Raw genomic sequence first — 20,964 nt, 5'->3', positions numbered from 1 at the left:
GTGGTCAGTTGACAATTCTGCCCCTCTTCTCACACGAATGTCCAACACTGAGGAAAATAGGTCTGCTGAGACTATAAAGAAGTCAATCAGAGACCTTTGTTCTAGTGTATCCCTGTACCAGGTATACTTATGGACTTCTCGGTGCTGGAAGAAGGTATTCATTATGGACAAGCTGTTAGTACAGCAGAAGTCCAATAATTTCAACCCATTTGCGTTAAGGTCAGGGGCACCGTTCCTCCCAACCACACCCCTCCATGTCTGGTCATCTGTTCCAACATGTGCATTGAAGTCACCATTAGCAGGACTGATTCCATGTCTGCCACCCTGTCAAAAGCAGCATCCACTTCCTCTAGGAAGGCAGAGTATTCTGACTCCAGATTAGGTGCATAGGCTTGCACCACAGCCAAATCATGGTTTTTCATTCTGAAGCCTTAATACACATACCCGTCCCCCCAATGGAATCCACTCAGCAACACAGTCTGACAGCTGGGGGTTTGTGAGTATCCCCACACCTGCCTGAGCAGACATTGTTGGGCTCACACCAGATTAGAGCTTCCACCCCTTATCCAGGTCAACAGTTCCAGAGCCTGTCCTCTTGGTTGAAGAAAGCCCAACTAAGTCTAGCCGGTAGCGCTTGGCTTCCTCAACCAGTTCCAACTCCTTCCCTGTCAGAGAGAAGATGTTCCATTTGCCTAAAGCCATAGTCCGGTGCCGTTGTCGTTGCCATTTCCGTCCTTTTGCAGAACCATTTCTTTGCGCTGCCCCTAAACACCTCCCCAAATGGGTAGCGGGCCCATTGATGAAGTTTCCTCTAGCAGAGCGCTGAGAAGTGGTGTCTATCTAATAATCCTTTTCAGTATTATTTTAAAATGAAAAAATATAATTAAAATTTTCCTTAATGAACATCGTGTTTTGAAAAATAAGGTAAGTGGATCCCATCATGTAAAAACATATAATTTATGGGGTTAGGTTGAGGGTATTTGCATTGCTTCTCATGCAGCCACAAATGGCTTTGCACAACCAGTATAAGATGTTTGGAAATATAGAAATAAATAGAAATGTGCAGTGCACCATGATTTATTTATGCATAATTCCACTAGCGGTAATTCATTGTATGTCACAAGAAGTGCATTGGGCTATTGTTATCATAGAAACAGGAAAATTTTGTGTAATGTATTGCTAATGGCAAGATATACATTCATGACAAGCAGCAAGTGGTTACAGTACTCCAGGTTGTGAGTCCTTGGCTCTGTTGCATTGATCTGATCTTGAAACGTGATCGTTTCTTGGGACCTCTCAAGGAACTTTGGCAGTCAGAGCAATTTACAGTAATATGCTGTTAACACTGGGTTATTTTCTGGTTAAAGATGCTTTATGTTGATTTCTGCCTTTCCAGACATGCATAAACATGTTTACCTGCTTTGTGAAACATTGATACGTATTGAAGTTACCCATCCACACACACACACACACGTGTGTGTGGCTCATACCAGTTCTTCTACATACATACGCACACACATCTGAATAAAGACTTCACATAAGAATGCTTTTGACACTTTATTTTATATTTTTTAAGTACCCTTCTATTATGTGCAATTTGTTATTAAGGGTTAAGGTGGATACATTTCATCCATTGGAGTAAATTATTATTTTTGCAACTGAGTGAAAATTTTTGATATCTATTTAGCTGAGAATAAATTACTGTATGGTGCATGAACTGACAATAAGAATGCGCTATATTTTTACAGTAACACATGCTTACCATCTAAACATTAAATAGCACTTATGCTGAATATTTGTGTAATAATTGATCATGAATTAATCTGTCCTAGGTACCCTTCATATTTGTTAACCTAGTCATCAGAAGAAGCTATTTAAAATGGGAACACAACAGTTTTGTCTGAAATGGAACAATCATCATTCCAATATGTTAACTGTGTTTGAACAATTGCTATCTAGTGAAGCACTTGTTGATGTAACTTTGGCATGCGAAGGGCTAAGTTTAAAAGCTCATAAAATGGTGCTATCAGCATGCAGTCCATTTTTTCAGAGTTTATTTCTTGAAAATCCATGTAAACATCCTATTGTAATTATGAAAGATATGCGATATACAGATTTAAAAGCAATTATAGATTTTATGTATCGTGGTGAAGTCAACGTATCCCATGATCAGTTATCAGCACTTTTGAAAACTGCTGAGACACTTAAAGTGAAAGGTCTTGCAGAAGTTACTGGTGAAAATCGGCAGGGATCTGGTATTATTCAGCAAGAAATCGTTCAACAGACAATTGCACCCTCAGCCTTACCTTCTTCAGGGTCAAGTCAACAGCAGAGGTCAGAAACGCCACCATTAAGTAGACGAAAGCGGGGGAGACCAAGAAAACGTTCATTAAGTGACTCCAATCGTAGTGACACTGAAGATCAAATTTCATCAAAAATAAAAGAACCAGAATCACCAGATGTTGAGGAAGTTGTTAGTGATTCAACTGAAATATCTAATGAAGCAAGACAAAGGATTTCTTTACCTGCCACTTCACAACCTCAGGTTACTGTCCATCAACCGTTGCACACAACTCCTGTTCATAATGCTCTTGTACCACTTAAGTCACTTTCATTGCCATCCGCTCATTCTTCCCAAGATGCCCATGTCACAGAAGAGCCACAGTCTGGTGATGAAGGAGAATTTGAAGTAGAACCATCAAAATTAATGGAACAGACACTTACGACTGATAATGTAAGTAATTTTTATTAAATAGATAAAACCCTTTAGTAGAAAAACTAACAGTTTAGATAATTTAATTTGAAAGCTGTTATTAAATAGTTTATGTTCATTTTGAAATTAAGTATTTTACAAATGATAATAGTTTAGATGAAAGAATGCTGGTATTTTTTAATATTCTCCACTTATGTGTTTCTCTGCATACATGCCTATTCTAATCAGTAAATGTTGATGAAAATTAAAAAAAAAAAAGTCAGTTTTATCATATGGCATAGACATTCCTGCAAAAGTTAAGATTTTGTGGCAACTTTTGAAATGTTTTTCCAAATTAATCTGTTACTTGCTAGATCTTATTCAAATATCTCTTGTATTTCAATTTTCTAAAGCATTCTTTACTTTATTTCTGAACTCCACATGCAAAAGGTTGCAAAGATCTGTACTGCATAATGCTGCCTGTGTGTGTGTGGGGGGGGGGCACGACTGCATCAGCCCCTGTCTGTCTGCCTTCCTTTCTTTCTCTGCAGTTCTGTTCAAGTAGCAAGCCATGTTAAAGTGACAAGTGCCCAACCATATAAAAATATGGTTTTACCACTTGTCTTCCTCATTAATTCCAGTTTAAGCCCAGAGCTCATTAAAGTTCTGAAGATGCACTCTTATCAGAACTAACTTCAGTTAGAACTGTTGTTTCTGTTTGATGTGTGAAAAGTTGGTTTAAAAGTTGTGAATGTGTTGCACAAAAATTTGTAACCTAGGGAGGAATTCACATCAACTCTGTGCAAAGTCTAGGTGATGGCACCACCAGTACGTATCTAGGTTATTTTTAGTTGCTGGCAACTGTTGGAGGATCACACACTAAGTTTCAGTCAGATAGATCTATTACTCTGTGTCTGGCATTCATTTCAATCAATCTCTGCGCCATGGGGCATCGCTGGCCTCACCACCATCTTATGCAGCTTTCCTCTTACAACTCACTCTTGTCGCACAGGACCCCGCTCATCTTCCTCCAATTCATCCAACTGCATGTTATTCGGTGCTGTATTTCCTCATCCAAGTCACCATTCCTCTCGACACCCGACCCAAGGTACTTGAATTTCTTCCCTGAAATTAGCCTTTCACCCTGGAGTCGTATGGCCATATCCTTGTCACTCCCCGTTGACATATATTCAGTCTTCACCTGGTTAATTCTCATGCCCTTCTCCACTCTTCCAGGGTATTTTCAAGCTTCTCTCGGGATGATTCGCATAGAACAGTGTCGTCGGCAAACAGCATGCTCCATGGTGCCTCCTTCTTGACATCCTCCACTAGTACATCCATGACCAGGTCAAAGAGGTAGGGGGCTCAGAGCTGACCCTTGGTCAGCTCTGAGACATCCTACGACAATGGGGAACCCTTCTGTCATGCCGACACTAGACCTGACCGTTTCTGTTCCCTCATACATCTCCTTCACCAACCTCATGTACTTCTCCGACACCCCTTCTTCCTCATACACCTCCTGCCTGGCCATTCTGTCATATGCCTTAACCAGGTCTATAAACACCATGTGCAGATCCACTTGCATCTCTCTATATTTCTCCATCAATCGCCTTACCACAAATATCGCATCTGTTGTCCCTCTTCCTGGCATAAATCCAAACTGCTCCTCACCAATTTTCGTTTCCTGCCATATCCTTCCTTCAATTACTCTTTCCCATATCTTCAATGTGTGTGACATCAGCTTGATACCTCTATAGTTGCCACAATCTTGAACATCTCCTCTTCCTTTGTAGATTGGGACGAGAATACTTTTCCTCCATTCCTCTGGTATCTTTTCCTGTTGGGCTATTTTCCTCATCAGATCCCATAGCATATCCACACCCTCACTGCCCAAACTTTTCCACACTTCCCCAGGTATCTGGTCTGCCCCCACAGCCTTTCCATTCTTCACTTTTCTTAGTCCCCAATCCACTTCCTCTCTACTTATGTCTTGCACCGGTCTCTCGTTTGCTCATTCTGCTACAATTGTGACCCCAAAATTGTTTGATTTACTCTGCGAAGTCCTCTCGCATCCCCCCCCCCCATACTCTTCATATTTGGCTCCCTAGGACTACTATCTGTTTTCAAACATGAAAAAATGGCTGGCAGGAAAGAGATTTTCATCAAAATGAGGTGATTGCAAACAGCTGCCTAATTTGAAGAGTTGAACAAATCATATTATATGGACAGGATCAAAAAACTCGAGCATCATTGGACTAAGTGTATAGACCTCAAAGGAGACTATGTTGAATAATAAAAAATGTTTGTCCCAAAAAAAAATTTTTTTCTTCATTTTTGCACGGACTTATCAACCAACCCTTGTAGTTTGTCTTCATTACTGATTTTCTTACCAATCTATCACAGCATTTCTTTAATATCCTGAAATCTTGCAGCAGTCCTCTTTTTTCTTTCAAAGAGGATATAATTTCTCTGGAGTGAATGACTAATCTTCATATCTCCTATTTGAATATTAGGTTTAATATTGCTTTCCTTGAGAAAATCAATGTTGGTGATAGCATATAGCCCTGCTTTGCGCTTCATTTAACACAAACTGTCTGGCATTTATTCTAAATGAAGCCAAAAACCGCCAAGTCTTGTATCACCAGATATAAGGTTCCATTTACTTTATATATATTTATTGTTCTGCGTAATTTCTGCCTTGGTACTTTATAATTTGCATACCTTCTGAGATCTGCAGAACCTGTTCGGATGATTTCTCCACTGGTAAAAATCTGGTTTTAGCAGCCTCCAATTTGATCACTGTTTTATAGTATGCAGAAATTGTATTTTCGTGGCTATTTTGTTGTATGTTCTGATTAATGTTGAGTTTAAAAAATTGATGGATTTGTTCTGTTCGGTTTCTATGGTGAATTTTAGTCTGTTGCTGTTACTGTTTAGGGACGCTTTTAAGGTGGTGATGTGAGTAGGATGTCCAATGCACAGAATATTGTCCACGTATACGGACTCCCCATGGGCCAAAACATCAGCGGACAACTAGCGGAATTATTCCTAGCACACATAGAATTACTCCTACTATACCCCCCCCCCCCCCAGGCATCACCTTTTATAGCAGATACGTGGACGATATTATGTGCATTGGACATCCTACACACATCAGTACCTTAAAACCATCCCTAAACAGTTACAGCAACAGACTAAAATTCACCATAGAAACCGAACAGAACAAAGCCATCAGTTTCTTAAACTTGACATTAATCAGAACATACAACAAAATAGCCATGAAAGTATGCCACATACCATCCATATTCCATTAAAAAATCGGTCATCTTATCACAATTCATAAATGTCTACAAATTTTCGACCAATCAGAGTAATCTAAACGCAGAAATAAAAAAAACTAACGTAGATCTTCAAAAATTGCAATTATCATACACAACTAATAAATTACGCAAACATGACGGCCAAAAACCGCCAAAACAACCCAAGTACCAAAACAAACTTCCCAAAACAAAAAATTATCAAACTACCATACACCCAAAACACATACAAAGCCTATAAATACATCTTCAAACATACTGACTACAAACTGGTATTCACCACAAACCAAAAATTGGCAAATCTCCTGAAACCCACTAAATCTCACACACAAAAAGAAATATTTAAACACCACAACGTAGTCTACAAATTTCCCTGCCAAAAAGACTGTGATATCACCTACACATGTTCCACCATCAGGTCTTTATGGGCAAAACTACAAGAACATTTCCGCGATTATTACATCCCCATTCCAGAACATTTAAACACCAAAAAAAGCAAGAACAAAAAGAAAAATCGAATACAAAGCACAGGAAAAACGGAAATAGCTGTTAACGCCCTTGAACAAAAACATACCCCGCAGATTGACAAGGCCATCATAGTAGACAGACAAGACAATGAAACGATGCTTAGAATATCAGAAACAATTAGCCATAAAATGTGATGTGAACTCTATCAACGTCCACAGGCCTTGCATAATCTCCGAGGTTTGGAAGCTTCACAACATAAAATTGAGGTCACAACCCCGACCAATAGGCATAACACACACACTTCAAAAGCAGAAGCACCTAACCGACCTGACATAGCATCCACTTCCTCCATGTGTTCAGACGACGACCAAGCATAGTCGAAACGGACCACACCCCGTCAACCCTCTCTCCTCTCCCCCTCTAAAAAAATCAGTTGCTGTTTTAAACCCCTTTCACCCTTTCCCACCCTATATAAATATAAAAAATGCTCCACCCATCCCTAATAAAATAAATATATATGTATTATTATTATCATTATTATTATTATTTTCGGCCTACTCCAGGGAGTCCTTAGACTCATCGAGAGAGGCCCTAAACATCATGTCCACACAACTATACGACATTCTCACAGTATCTATCATACCTTGCCTTGAACTCGCTCACTGTCATAGCACCCACAACAGACTCTGGCAGCTTATTCCACTCATTTACCACTCTAAAAGTAAAGAACCCAGCTCTAACACGACTGCTAACCACACTCTTACCCAGCTTCCATAGGTGTCCCCTAGTTCTCCCACCACCAGTCCTGATCTCAAAAATATCCTCTGAATTAATCTTATAGAATCCTTTTAGCAATTTGAATGTCTCAATCATATCTCCCCTTTTCTGCCTATCAACCAGTTTCTGCAACCCACAATCTTCAACCTGTTCTCATATGGTTCATTCCATAGACCTGCTATCATCTTAGTCACTCGCCTCTGGATCCTCTCCACCTCCTCCCCATCGAGAAGGAACCGAGGTGACCAAATCTGGGCACAGTAGTCAAGATGAGGTCTTATCAAGGCTCGGTACAGAGATACAATAACTTGCTTGTCTCTGCTCGTCAAAAGTATTTTTCAACAACCAAGTGAGTTGATGAGCAGATTTAGCTACTTTCGCAATGTGCCCCCTAAACTTCATCTCCCTATCCACCAACACTCCCAAGTCCCTGGCCTCATCAATTTCTTGGAGTACAGTTCCACCCATGTGGTATACTGCTGCTAATCTTTTCACCCCAAAATGCATAACCTTACATTTTGTCACATTAAATTGATATCCCTTCTCCTTAGCCCAGAACTCCAATCTATCTAAGTCATCCTGCAAGACTTTGACATCTTCTGCATTCACTATCACCCTCCCCAACTTTGCATCATCAGTGAATAAATGAACTGTTCCACTTAGATCCTTCCCTATATCATTAATGAACAGATTAAACAACAGTGGTCCAAGAACAGAACCCTGCGGCACCCCACTAGTCACAGGCCGTCTTTTGGACTCCACTCCTGAATAAACCACTCTTTGATATCTCTCCATCAACCACCCACCTATCCATCTCACCAACCCTATATCCATTCCCATATGTTGTAGTTTACGGATTAGAATTCCATGTGGTATCCTGTCAAACGCCTTTGCCGGGTCCAGCAGTATCACTGTAAACCCATTACCGTTATCCAGTTCAGCCGTCACCTTGTTATAAAACTTGAGCAAGTTACTCGAGCATGATCTACCCTTTACAAAACTATGCTGTCCCCTGTACAGTATCTCATTTTCATCAATCCATTCCTGTATTTTTCTCTTGACTACTTTCTCCAAGACAACACCTCCTGATATGCTGATCGGTCGGTAATTTGCAACCGTAGTCTAGGATCCTCCTTTATGCAGTGAAACTATTTTCCCCTCTTTCCACACCTTCGGGACTAAACCAGACCCGAGACTCAGATTAAACAACATGGTCAAGGGCACTGATAATTCCTTAGCTACTTCACGCAAGACCCGTGCCCGTATACCATCCAATCCCACAGATGTATTCACATTAAGGTTCTGTAATAGACTATTCACTTCCACTTCATTCATCACAATTCCCGTATAAACTAATGGCTCCTTCATTTCTTCAATGTCACCACCTGGATGATATACTTTTGCAAAGTGCGCGCTCAGTAACTCCACTATATCGACTGATTCAGTGACCTCCTTACCATCGTCATTCCTTAAAATCATTTTGCCATGTACAGTTTTTTCTTGCTTGCAGCATATTGAAAGAACTGTTTGGAATTCTCTTTTGCTTGCATAGCTAGTTTCCTTTCATAATCGGCTTTTGCTGTGGTTTTTACCACACTCGTTACCCTTCTGGCCTGCACTTTATACCGTTCGTGTGCCTGCAAGTCACCCCTTTCTTTAAATTCCCTCCACCATTGTTTCTTGTTTTTGCAGCTCAAGCTTAATGGTGTTATTCATCCATTTAACCCCTACTTGTTTTACTATTCGGACCCTAGGTGTACAATCAGCCATAACCTCCTGTAAATGCTCCTTGACTACTTCCCATGTTCTATCGACGTCTAGCCCTTGCAGTTGTAAATGCCAATGCACTGATCCAAGCAATCTCCTAAGCTTGTCATACTTGCCAGCACGGTAATTCCACATATACCTTGTCTTAATCAAAAATTCCACACCTTTAGCCACCTTCCAGGTCAAGACGTTATGATCACTCTCACCAATAGGTGGCAACATGGTCATATTCATTACAGTCAAATTGTGAGATGCTATTACCAGGTCAAGCACTCTTCACACCCCTAGTATTTTCAATTACACGCTGTCTCAGATAGTTATCCCTTAATAATTGAATAAAATCCATTTCCTTCCTCACATGTGTCCTCTCCTCCTTCCAATCACTGTTACTATAGTTAAAATCCCCCATAATAATTACCCTCCTTCCACTCATTTCATCAATTTGTTTATGCATACTATCTCCACCATCTATTCCATCACCTGGTCTATAGCAGCACCCAACTGCATATTTTATTCTGCCAGCCTCAGTCTTACACCAAATAGCCTCAAATGAGCTCCTTTCACTATCCTGCAATACAACTTCAATTCTCCTTGGCTGCAGTTCATCAGCTATCATCAATAACACCCCTCTCCCAATTTTATTCTCTCTGTCCCTCCTAAACACACTATAACCTACACATTCTATCCCACTAACTATATCATCTTTCGTCAGCCATGTTTCACTAATGCCAATAACCTGTGGCCAGGAAGAGCCAATCAAGGCCAAAAATTCTTCCTTGTTCCTAGTATACATGAAATGCAGTGATCCCTTTGTCCCACCCCTATCTTGATGCGTTATTCTAAATGTCCCATTCCCATTTTCTGTCCTTAGTGCTGGCTCAGGTACATTATATACATTTTTACACTCGACTGTCTCACTGATGTCTGCATATCCACTCCCTCCCCCTCCTTGGTAGCTCTAGTTTCCCTGGTTCTGCACATCCATTTTCACTTCATTCAGCAACGCTTTTTCCAGTCTTCGCACACCAAGTCCATTCAAATACAGGCCATCCATCTTGTATAAGTCCTTTCGCCCATCAGACTCATTCCACACCGTCTGCATAACCTGCGCATAATGTCATTTGCGATTATGGCCCTCCTTCTAAACTCCTCTCTGTCATACCGCAGCAACAGACTCACCATTCTAACTCTGTCACTCTTTTCTTTCGCTACCTTTAACAATACTTTCAAGTCCTCGCTTATAAGTCCTTTCAATTCATTTGTACCCGCCACAATTATTAATTCTTTCACCCTCTGTTTTTGCACTCTAATACTCTCACTTACATCCTTAAATTTCGCACCTGGTAAGTATGATTTAGTTACACTCTCATCTATTGCTCCTCTTAATAACGAGTCACCATACAACACTCTTTCCTTCATTTCAGAAACTCGCCCAATCTTACGCTGTTTATTTACGTTAGCCGAATCACTCTGGAAAGAGTTTTGCAGGTGCTCTAATTGCCGCTGTGCATTTTGTATCACTGCGCGCAACCTAGCGATCTCACTTCCTACAAATAATTCCTCATTTTTTTTATCATTCAAATTTTCTTTCTCTGTATAGTTGCTCTCACTCTTTCTTAGATCACCGCTCTCATTGCCATCTTGTACATCGCAATTCCCTATCAAGCCACTATTTTCACTCACATTCTGGCTTTCTTCAACCATAACTGTCTCACAACCTGACACATAATTCAACTCCTCACTTTGCTTACACTTTCTGCACATTCTCCCACCACTATCACTTTCAACTACAGCCTCATTCGGGAATGCATACATTCCACACACATCATATTGGACAAATTCTCTCACATTATAGTTTTTGAACAATGGTCGTATTTTTGGACGCCATTATCTTACGTCGCATTGCCGCCATATTCAAATCTATGCAACGTATCGTTAAATACTAAATTAAATAACGGAATTTACACCAAAATCACACAGACACCACAAGCTACCAAAATTAGACAATATTACATTATGATTTTAACCTATATTCTAATTTTCATTCAAAATTATATTTAGTTTTCAGGAGCTCCCTGAAAACACGACCAACCATCTGCCCCTCTAGCGGCAGAAAAAAAAAATATATATATATATATAAATGTGTATATATATATATTATTCAAAAAACCCGGTATTTTTCCATTTCTATTTTAATTCTCCCACATTGCCTAATCCCTCCACCCTCCCAACACACAGTAGTTTGGACATCGCAGAAAGAAGAAAAGCGACAACACCCAGAAAAAGGTAGGTGTAAATTTCTCTTCCTTTATGCTACATATAGTTATTGATAATTATACATCTACAATGCCCTAAAAATCCATGAGTAAAAAAGCCAATGACATTTAAATGGGGGCACTCCTAAACAGAAGCAGGCAAAATAGCTGTAAATATAATAATGCAGAAATTATTTAAGCGATTCATATTTAATGAGAATTCACATAATTTGCCTAAACTGATCCATTAGATAAATGTGTTATGCAGTACTATAATCAGTGAAATTGGTAATGCTGAAAAATGAAGTCTACTACCTGAATACTTCTCAAGAATTTGTACATGCTCATCATCCAATGTGAAGAATTCAATTATCCATTGAATTTGGGATTGAGTATTCGTTATTTGACTCTTTTACAAAGAAGATCACATTATCAGCCTTAAGAGATTAACTTTAATATCACTGAAAACTGATATACAGGTCTGTTTTGAATTCACTATGATTGTGCAAAAAGATCACTTGTTATTCTCCTCTTCTTCAAGAGGACAGCAGCAGCCTCAGCAGAGCTGTATTTCCAAACAAATGAGGAATGATAAATAAGATAGCATGAAAATTATGAACACAAAAGTGAGGATATTAGAAAATAATGTATATTGGTAAGGTTGAGGAATGAATTAAAGTGTGTGAGATAGAACAATTGGAGAAGAGATTGGTAGTTGAAGGTGTAAGCAGGAAAGTGCAGATGAGACAGAGATGAATGATCGCAGTAGAATGGTGGAAAGTAGTTGTATTGTAGTTCTGTATGGGGATTCTGTCGTGAAAGATGTAAGAATGGAGCAAATGTCAAAAGTATGTCTGAGAGAGCAACAATAGGAAGAATGACTGAGACTATAGAGCAGAGAGGGAAATGCAGAGGAATTGATTACGCTGGTTGGAACAAATGACTTGTGAGAAAGTGTAAATGGAGTAGTGTGTGTGATTTGGGAATATTGCTTGAGACAGTGAAGCGAAAGAGTGTGAGTGGTAGAATTGTGTGTTCCAAGGTATGAAAGTGGAGAGCTGAGGAGGAGAACAATGATCACAATAGCATGCTAGCTGTAATATGCAAGGCAGAGAAGACTGGAGTTTGTTTATGTGTAGGATAAATTCTGTAGTAGGAAAGAGCTGTTTGCTATAGATGTCCTGCATTTAGGTTTCCATCCTCCTTTCATCCAGCTTCTCACTTCTGCTCCCTAAGAGCAGAAGTGAGAAGCTGGATGAGAGGAGGTGAGCATGTAGCCAGTCAGAGAAATGGAAACCAGATAGTGGGACTCTGAGTGTAAAATGCAAAAATATAATCTCATATCCAACAGCTACAGCCATAATCCTCAACTTTGTTCCCATGGAGATAGATCCATCTTTCCAGATTTTAGAGAGGTCTGTGACTGTTGTTTTAGCCATTGCTAATCTTCTTCTGAACAGCAATTCTTCACATTAATAATGGATTCCAGGTACTCAAACTTGTTGACTTCCTCAATTCTTTCTCCATTTCTCAGGAGCTTCCTTGTCTGCATTTCCTTTGAGAACCACAATCTTTGTCTTGCTAGGATTGAACTGAAGTCCTCTGTTATTTACTGATCTCATTAAGTTTGTCAAGAATTTGTCCTAGTTCTTTGTCATTACAGATGAATACATCATCAGCATACCCTAGATTACTGATCAATCTACCAGCTATCCTGTCTTGAGCTCATCCAATGCATCATGCATTAAGTCCTCAGCATAGATACTTAACAAGTGAGGAGAAAGCAAACATCCTTGCCTATCTCCCTTTTCAACCTGACGCCAATCAGTTAATTCAACATCTTTTCTTACCGTGGCTTCTTGTTCCACTATCAGCCTGATAGTGTGTTGAAGAAACCCCATTCTTTTCACTACTTCCCAAATTTTCACAAACTGAACACAGCCAAAAGCTTTAGGATAGTCTGAAACACATTACCATAGGAAGTCTAAATACTTTCTATGATCTGTCTAAGATCATTGCAAAGGATCTGATCTCTGGTACCCTTACCTTTCCTAAAACCTGCTTGTTCCTCTAGCATCTGTGCCTCAACTTTGGCCTCAATCCTATTGAGAATGATCTTCATTAAAATTTTGCTTGCATAAGATACTAAACTAATAGTTCTATTGATCTTGTGATCCTTCATATCTTTCTTCTTGTGTAGTGGTATGAAAACTGACTTCTTCCAGTCTCTAGGCCATGATCCTGTCTCCCACATTCTTGTAATCAATCTGTGAAACACTTATCCCATCTCCTGTAGCCTTAATTAACTGCTGGGATTCCATCTGCACCTGGGGCCTTATTGCTATTAAGCTGTTTAACTGCTCTTTCAACCTTATGTTTAAGTGGAGGAGGTTCCAAATCAAAATTTTCCTGGTGAGAGGGCTCTTCCAAATTTTTTTATCCATTCTGTTGTATAGTTCCTCACAGTATTGTTTCCATCTGTTTTTGATTTCCACTTCTTCTGTTAATAGTGCTCCATTCCTTTCTTTGATGACATTCAATTTGGGCTTATAATTGTGCCTCCTCATCTAGAACTCTGTCTCTTAACATTTATTAGTATCCTTATCCTGCCTGATGGTGCTTCTGACTTCTCTGTGTAATCTCTTATACTCTCCACTTCGTCTCTTTGTTTCCCCAACTGCCTTCTTTTGATTAGATCCCATGTTCAATCTGATATCCTTAGGTCTTTTAATGGGCCAAGATACTTCTTGGCTGTATCCTGTATTATAACCTTCACTCCTTCCCAAAGCAATTCAAGGTGAGTTTTCCTCCCTAGTCTCCAAAAGATCATCCAAATAAGTTGATGTTTATTCTGTGAACCCACTAGCAATTACTCTGTCATCCAGTTTAGCATTACATGCCTGACTTGGACGGTTTAAGAGTCTTAGTCTTACTTTGGCTCTTACTAGCTGATGGTCTGCACTACACTGTGCTCCAGGACAAGTATGCACACCAGAGATACTTGTCTTCCACTGTTGGAGAGCCAGGACCTATCAGTATTAAATGTCAAGGTATAGGTTTGTCGTGGGTGTTTTTGGAAGCAGGTATTGGTAATAACTAATATTTGTCCCAGACTGAACATGGCATACTCAGGCATAACTCATACTCTTTCCCACTTTTGCATTAAAGTCCCCTAAGATGTAAAGTACATCTCTCCTTTGCAGGCAGTCCAAAACAGTTGTAATTTTTATAGAATTTCTCACTCTCTTCATCAGGCCTATCTGTGTGTGGTGCATAAACTACCATTATCGATGCATTGGTAGGATGAGCCTTAAGGCTAATACAAAGTAATTAATCCTGTCGTTTGACAGCATTATAACCAAGAAGAGTTGTTTCCTGAACTTTTCAATATCACAGCTACCACATGATGCTTTGAGTCACCTCCTGAATAAACAATTAGCTTACCATCCAGTCTTTTGAAGTGACTGTCTCAATTCCATCTGGTTTCTAGTTCCCAGGATGTCAGTTTTATACATTTCCGGTTCTTTACAGACAATATTGAGAGCACCTATCTGTAGATCCCAAACATTCCATGTGCCTATGTAAAATCCCCCTCTAAGATTAATCCTATACCTTCTGTATTCCTCATTCACAATATCACCGACTCGTTGGAGTCTGTAATATACTTCTCAAAGAGGACTCTCTTCCCTGAATGCAGCAGTGATTATTCTGCACGTATTAATGATGATCATGCATGAGATGTGTTATGAGGAATAACCATATTAGCATTTTTGAGTGAAGTCACTGCAGGGAAAAAAAAAAGTGGTTGGGTTGCAGAGGCCATTTCCACATACCTGAGAAGTTTTGTTCCCCAATTCATCCCATGTTGGCCAAGTGGATTTGGAACTTCTGCCTACTAGCTAAGTCAGACTCCCAGTCCATAAGAAGAGATGAAATAGCAAAATAGGAAAGATTCACCCCTAGCCTTCAAATACTTTAATAGCATTGGGGGGGGGGGGAACAAGAAGGAAAGAAGGGGGGAGGACTGGTTTACAGATAATATAACAGATGTACGAGGGTGTGCTGAAAAGTTATGATAATCACCGTGAAGAAGGAATTGAGGTAGAACCATGTAACTTACACATTATTCTACATATTCCCCACAAAGTGTTATATACTAATTACAATGCTGCTGCATCATTTGCAATCCTTGGAGAAAAAGTCTTTCCCATTGTTGCACAAACCAGTCCTCATCTGCATATGTAGCTTCATCATCTGTGGTAAATTTTGTTTCTTTCGAGTGGTTTTTTAAATTTGGGAATAGGAAATAGAGGGGGGAAGGCCTGGCAAGTAGGGTGGGTGAGGCAAACATTGAAAAGCCCAAGTTGTGTATTGTCTGTTGGGATCCATGAACAATGTGAGTAGGTGCATTGTCCTGCAAAAGCAACATGCCTCTGCTCAGTTTCCCATGGTGTTTTTTCTTGAGTACTCCTTCAATTCCTTCACAGCTGTTGAATAAACTGCTGCTGTAACAGTTTCACCTTTTTTGAAGTAATTAGAAAGAATTACACAATTCATATCTCAAAACACACTGGCAAGAACCTTCCCTGCTGACTTTTGAGTTTGGAACTGCTTTGGCTGTTTGGTCTCTTGGTCATAGTGATAAAGTTATGTTTAATCAACAGTCCCAATATGAGCCAAAAAATTTGCACCTGATTTCTTAGAATGACCCAAAATTCTTTGAGATGATAGCACACATTCTCTCTTTTGGTCGGAATTTGGATATTCCCAGTTTTTGACTGGTATTCATCTGTCAAGGATCATGGCATGCACTGCATTGATGTTTTCAGGTGTGATCGCTGTCGAAGGTCTTCCTGACCTGCAGGCATCTGCTCTCACAATGCCCATTAAACTTGGCCACCAATCTGACAACTGTTGGATATATTGGGCCACAGTCCCTTAAACTCTTGCACAAAGTTTGGTGAATCTCACTTGCAGATTTTCTGCAGCATGAAAAACTTAGTGATGGCCTGAACCTATGTGTCTTCAAATTGCTTCAAAACCTGTGATATGTCTTCTTATATATTCTAAAAGAAAAAGAACAAATTATTACAATTTGATGAAACATGGGGTTAAAGAGTTTTGAGATATGTTCTTTCTTGTGGTTATGTCAGTTGCTTTAATATAATTTTTGTTTTAGGTGTTTATCAGAATTTTTCAGCCCCTTCCTTGTATGTTACATGAAATAAGGCCTGGTCCAGTATCAGGTACCTCGGAATTGCCGCACCCATACTCAAAACCCTTGAGGTCTGACTATAGCATTTTCCAAAAAAACAAACAGAAAATACGATGAGGTTGGGTATTACTGATGATTTTAGAATAGTCATGTCCTCTAGAGATGGAACTATCATTATTGCTTTCTTGGAGAAAGCAATAATGATAGTGGCTTTGAGACCATTTGGTGCAAAGTTGAGGTTAACACAAACTTAAGATATTTAGTAGGATGTTGCTATATCCCAGGGAGTGCAGAGGAAGATGATTCAGAAATGTTCAGACAGTTGAGCTGCAGGAGGGTTATAATAATGGGTGACTTTACTTATGGAAATATTAACAGGAAATATCGTGTGAGTAAGGATATAGTTTCTTTAGCTAGTCAGGGAAAATTATCTTGTGCAGCATGCAGTTGAAATTTAGTTTAATCCTTTATCCAAGTGTAGGCAAACAAAGTTTGCACCTGAAGTATCTTGAGGACTGAGGCAACTCATGGTAAAGGTGGACTAAGCTCTCATCACTTGTCTTAGTATCTTCTATAATGCAAAGCACATCTCCTTGCAGACATATAATGCTAGCTTGTTTACTTACACTTGGATAAAGGATTAAACTAAATTTATTATAGTCTAACCAAGTGGGGTAAAACTTCCAACATCTTTCTCTAATCCAGAGTAATTTAATAATAAGGTGAGACACCTTTTGGAAACTCGCATAGGTAAATGTGACTTCTCCATTACTTCCACCTTAGTATCACCTCTGGGTTTGGCTCCCACTGATGAGACCTCAATAAAAGTCAAAACCAGTCTGAGTAGTGGCCCTTCCCTTAATGCATAGCATTATACATGTATGCAAAGAGATGTGCTTTGCATTATGTGTGATACTAAGACAAGTGATGAGAGCTTAGTCCACCTTTACCATGAGTTGCCTCAGTCCTGAAGATATTTCAGACACAAACTTTGATTGCTTACACTTGGATAAAGGATTAATCTAAATTTGTTATAGTCTAACCAAGTGGGGAAAAACTTCCAACATCTTTCTCTAATTCAGAGTAACGTTGAATAACAATAGGAAGACCAGACAACTGACAGTTCAAGAACGTGAAGTGTTTAGAATTTTAATTACCTTCATGTTAATAAGTGTGTGGAATTAAATGGAATATCACCACATATATTAAGGGAATGTGTAACAGAGCTAGCTGTACATTTGACTTGGTTGTTCAACAGAAATCTGGCAACAGGAACAGTCCCAGGAGAGTGGAAATAGACAACAGAATAAGCAAAGCTAGTATAGTGGGTCACATTATTTCTGGTCACAGATTTGACCATCTGGCTATATCGGTGAAAGGGAAACATTGGAGAGAGTACTGGCCATGATGTTTTTTCAGGTCCACATAAATATGGATTTGAAGCATACAATAAAGTGACATGGATGACAAAAGCAAGGCATAGTTATCTATTAATGAGGTCTGTGATAATCCTTCACACTTAACATTTAATCAGATTAACTTCTATTGAATCTTCATCTTAGGGACATCCCTAATGAAGCAGGAAACATGTTCTTTACATTATGCATTATAACTCTTACTTTAAAACAAATATTTGATAGATTAAATTGTATGCGTATAAGGTTTTATTTTTAGATCTTTGATCATGTAATTATAGTCTGTTGTTAAGGAACACGTAAGACCACAGTAACTTTTAATTAATAAGGTACAGATATTTCATACTAAAACTAATAGTACATCTTCAGTGTTACAAACAGTTATAGGAATGGAATACAAGTAACGAACATTTGGTGGATCACCTATTAAAATACATAGTTGTCGCGTGCTAGGAAATGATACAAAATAATAATTAATTATTATTGTGGTTTTAATTACATCAATATTATATTGAATACAACAAACCTCAGAAGCCTGGCCTAGCACAACACAGTATTAACCACCTTACCGGCCATTAAAGATCAAATACGCCCCTCAAAAACTTCGCATCCATGGAAATGTGGACGTATATATACGTCCTGGCCGGTAGCGCGGTTAATGCTACCCAATATCCAGTAGGATAAAGCTATTCTCCTCCATAGATGCAGGTTTAAATATGAATGCCTTTTTAAAGAAAGTTGTGATGCTAATTTACACCGACCTCGAAATGATTGTCTCTCTCTCGAAAATCTGGGAGACTTTTATTTTATGTAATCATTAAAAAAACCAATTATCTTAAATATTAATTATTATTTTGTATCATTTCCTAGCACGCGACAACTATGTATTTTAATAGGTGATCCACCGAATGTTCGTTACTTGTATTCCATTCCTATAACTGTTTGTAACACTGAAGATGTACTATTAGTTTTAGTATGAAATATCTGTACCTTATTAATTAAAAGTTATTACTGTGGTCTTACATGTGTTCCTTTAATAATTATCCTATGCCACAGGTACCTCTAAAAATAAGGTCAAAATTAAGAGAAACTTCCATACTGTAACATACAGTTGAATCATAAAGAGATGAATCATATGTCTGTCAGTACATTCACAAAACTCAGTAAATGTTATATGTATTACTAACACTAGACATCCGAAATGAAAAGATAATGTGAAAAAGCAGTAATATGACTGCTTTATAGTATGCAGTATGCCTAGTGCAATTGATAAGATTGTTTCACGGTAGCCTAGCCTATATGCTAATAAATGAATCCTTGTAAAATTTTAATTTTATGCAGCTATGATATAATACTGCATCTTTATGTTTGTTTACATTTCTTTCGACTGCAAATGGCCACGTGTGGTGTCTGTTTTTCACATAAGTTTTGATAAATTTTAACTTTTTATATTTATTTATTTATATTTTATGCTTTCCATGACATACTTATTTTTTTTAATTTTTTCGATATTTCTAAGCTACACAGTTCATCTACAGGTTTTTCCAGATTGTCACAAATCTCAAAAAAACTTTCCAATATATTTATTTTTTTAAATAATTGCATATTAGTGGACCTACACAGTTCAAACTCACATTCTTCAAGGGTCAACTGTATTGGGTTTTTATTTTTGAACGAAAAATGGCAGTCAGAGCATCCAAAAAATGTTTTTTTATCATGTTTTGTTTCATGTTTATGTTGCATCAATGTGATAAAGTAATGCCAGAATCTATTTTTGTTAATTTTGTTTTCCCTGCCCCCCCCCCCCCCAAAATGTGAAGCATATAACAGAACAGTACTGTGTGTGGGTTTAAGGGTCAAGAGAAGCAGGCTGTTAATATTCTTATTGTGTAGCTGGAAGTTGTAGTTTTTGGAGAATACTTCCTGGAGAAAGCATTTTCACATAACTGAGTAAATGAAATGAAAGATAAATCAAACTAGCAGATTGAGTGAGTCAGCAGTTCAACTGTAAAAGGACGTCGAGTAGCTGCGTTTTGCATTTCGATTAATCAGGAATCTCAGATTTAATGGATGCCAGTGTTTTGCTGAACAGCACCCAAGATTTGGGTGGATTTGTGACTTATGCAAAGTTAATAGCTGGACAAATCAAAAGTAAGTTCTTGAGTTTAAGTGAGAAGTAGACTTAACGGTCATTTGGTTCGAGAAGCAGGAATTTGATGATGATGATTTCTCAACTGTGTGCCTTAAAGTGAAAATCTGCTCTTGACAACCCTTATTTGTCCCTATTTGACCAGTTATCCAAATAGGACAGTTGGTCGTGGGTGCTCATGATATAGTATCTTATGCAGTGCTGCTTCAGTGTTACTGGGATTTGGTTGTTGTTACTGATTGTTCTTCCATAGCATTTCTTATCCTGTTCTCAGTTCCAGTCATCTGGAATTCAGCATTCTAACCATGCCTTTTAAATTGTGCAGTCAACCACTATAAAGCTACTTCCATTTTGAGAATTTCTATTTGAATACTATTTCTTATTTCTGATTGTTTTTTCTACCTCAAATATTTCTACATATTCCTCCTAAGGGAAGAAAGTGGACATTTTCTTCTCTTATTCTGTCATTGCTTATTTCATTTTAACAGGCTAATAATGATTAAACAACCAGAATGTCTTCTGTTTTTGCCAGCTTTGTTATCTCTAATTCTTTTGACTGTACGCTTTCCTTCATTTCTAAACTTTTTCAATACCTTCAGAATATTTTGTCACCTTCATGATATTTATCTTCTATTTTCTTTACCATCAGAGTGACCATATGGCATCTGTGGATGCCCAGTGAGCATATAGATAGATTTTTTTTTACAAAAGAATAGCTTCACCTGATCGTGAAGATACTTCATGCCAAACTATGGTTGCTTATACTTTGTTAAAATATTAGACACGTATATAATTTCTTGGCAAATTTAATTTATAGAAAAGCATAGGTTTTCTTTTTCTGTCAGGCGAATTCTGGCTGATTTTTCTTGGCAAATTTAATTTATAGAAAAGCATAGGTTTTCTTTTTCT

General features: G+C 38.5%; 1 protein-coding gene across 32 annotated transcripts in view; it reads left to right on the top strand.

The window, feature by feature from the left end:
• Window positions 1-20,964, top strand: part of LOC150099090 (uncharacterized) — a 479,515-nt gene that overhangs the window by 71,411 nt on the left and 387,140 nt on the right. For all 32 annotated transcript variants that reach the window (XM_090405399.1, XM_090405406.1, XM_090405404.1 and 29 more), the window contains exon 2: window positions 1,833-2,734. In XM_090405399.1, coding sequence (XP_090261525.1) covers window positions 1,880-2,734 — 855 coding nt within the window. In that variant the 5' untranslated portion in view covers window positions 1,833-1,879. The remainder of the gene's footprint in view (window positions 1-1,832; window positions 2,735-20,964) is intronic.

Source organism: Typopeltis vanoorti, chromosome 15 (genome assembly GCF_054136105.1).
Source record: "Typopeltis vanoorti isolate ZY-2024b chromosome 15, IOZ_Tvanoo_1.0, whole genome shotgun sequence".
NCBI lineage: Eukaryota > Metazoa > Arthropoda > Arachnida > Uropygi > Thelyphonidae > Typopeltis > Typopeltis vanoorti.
Note: the sequence above shows the minus strand (reverse complement) of the source record. Positions and strands in the feature narration are given on the sequence as shown.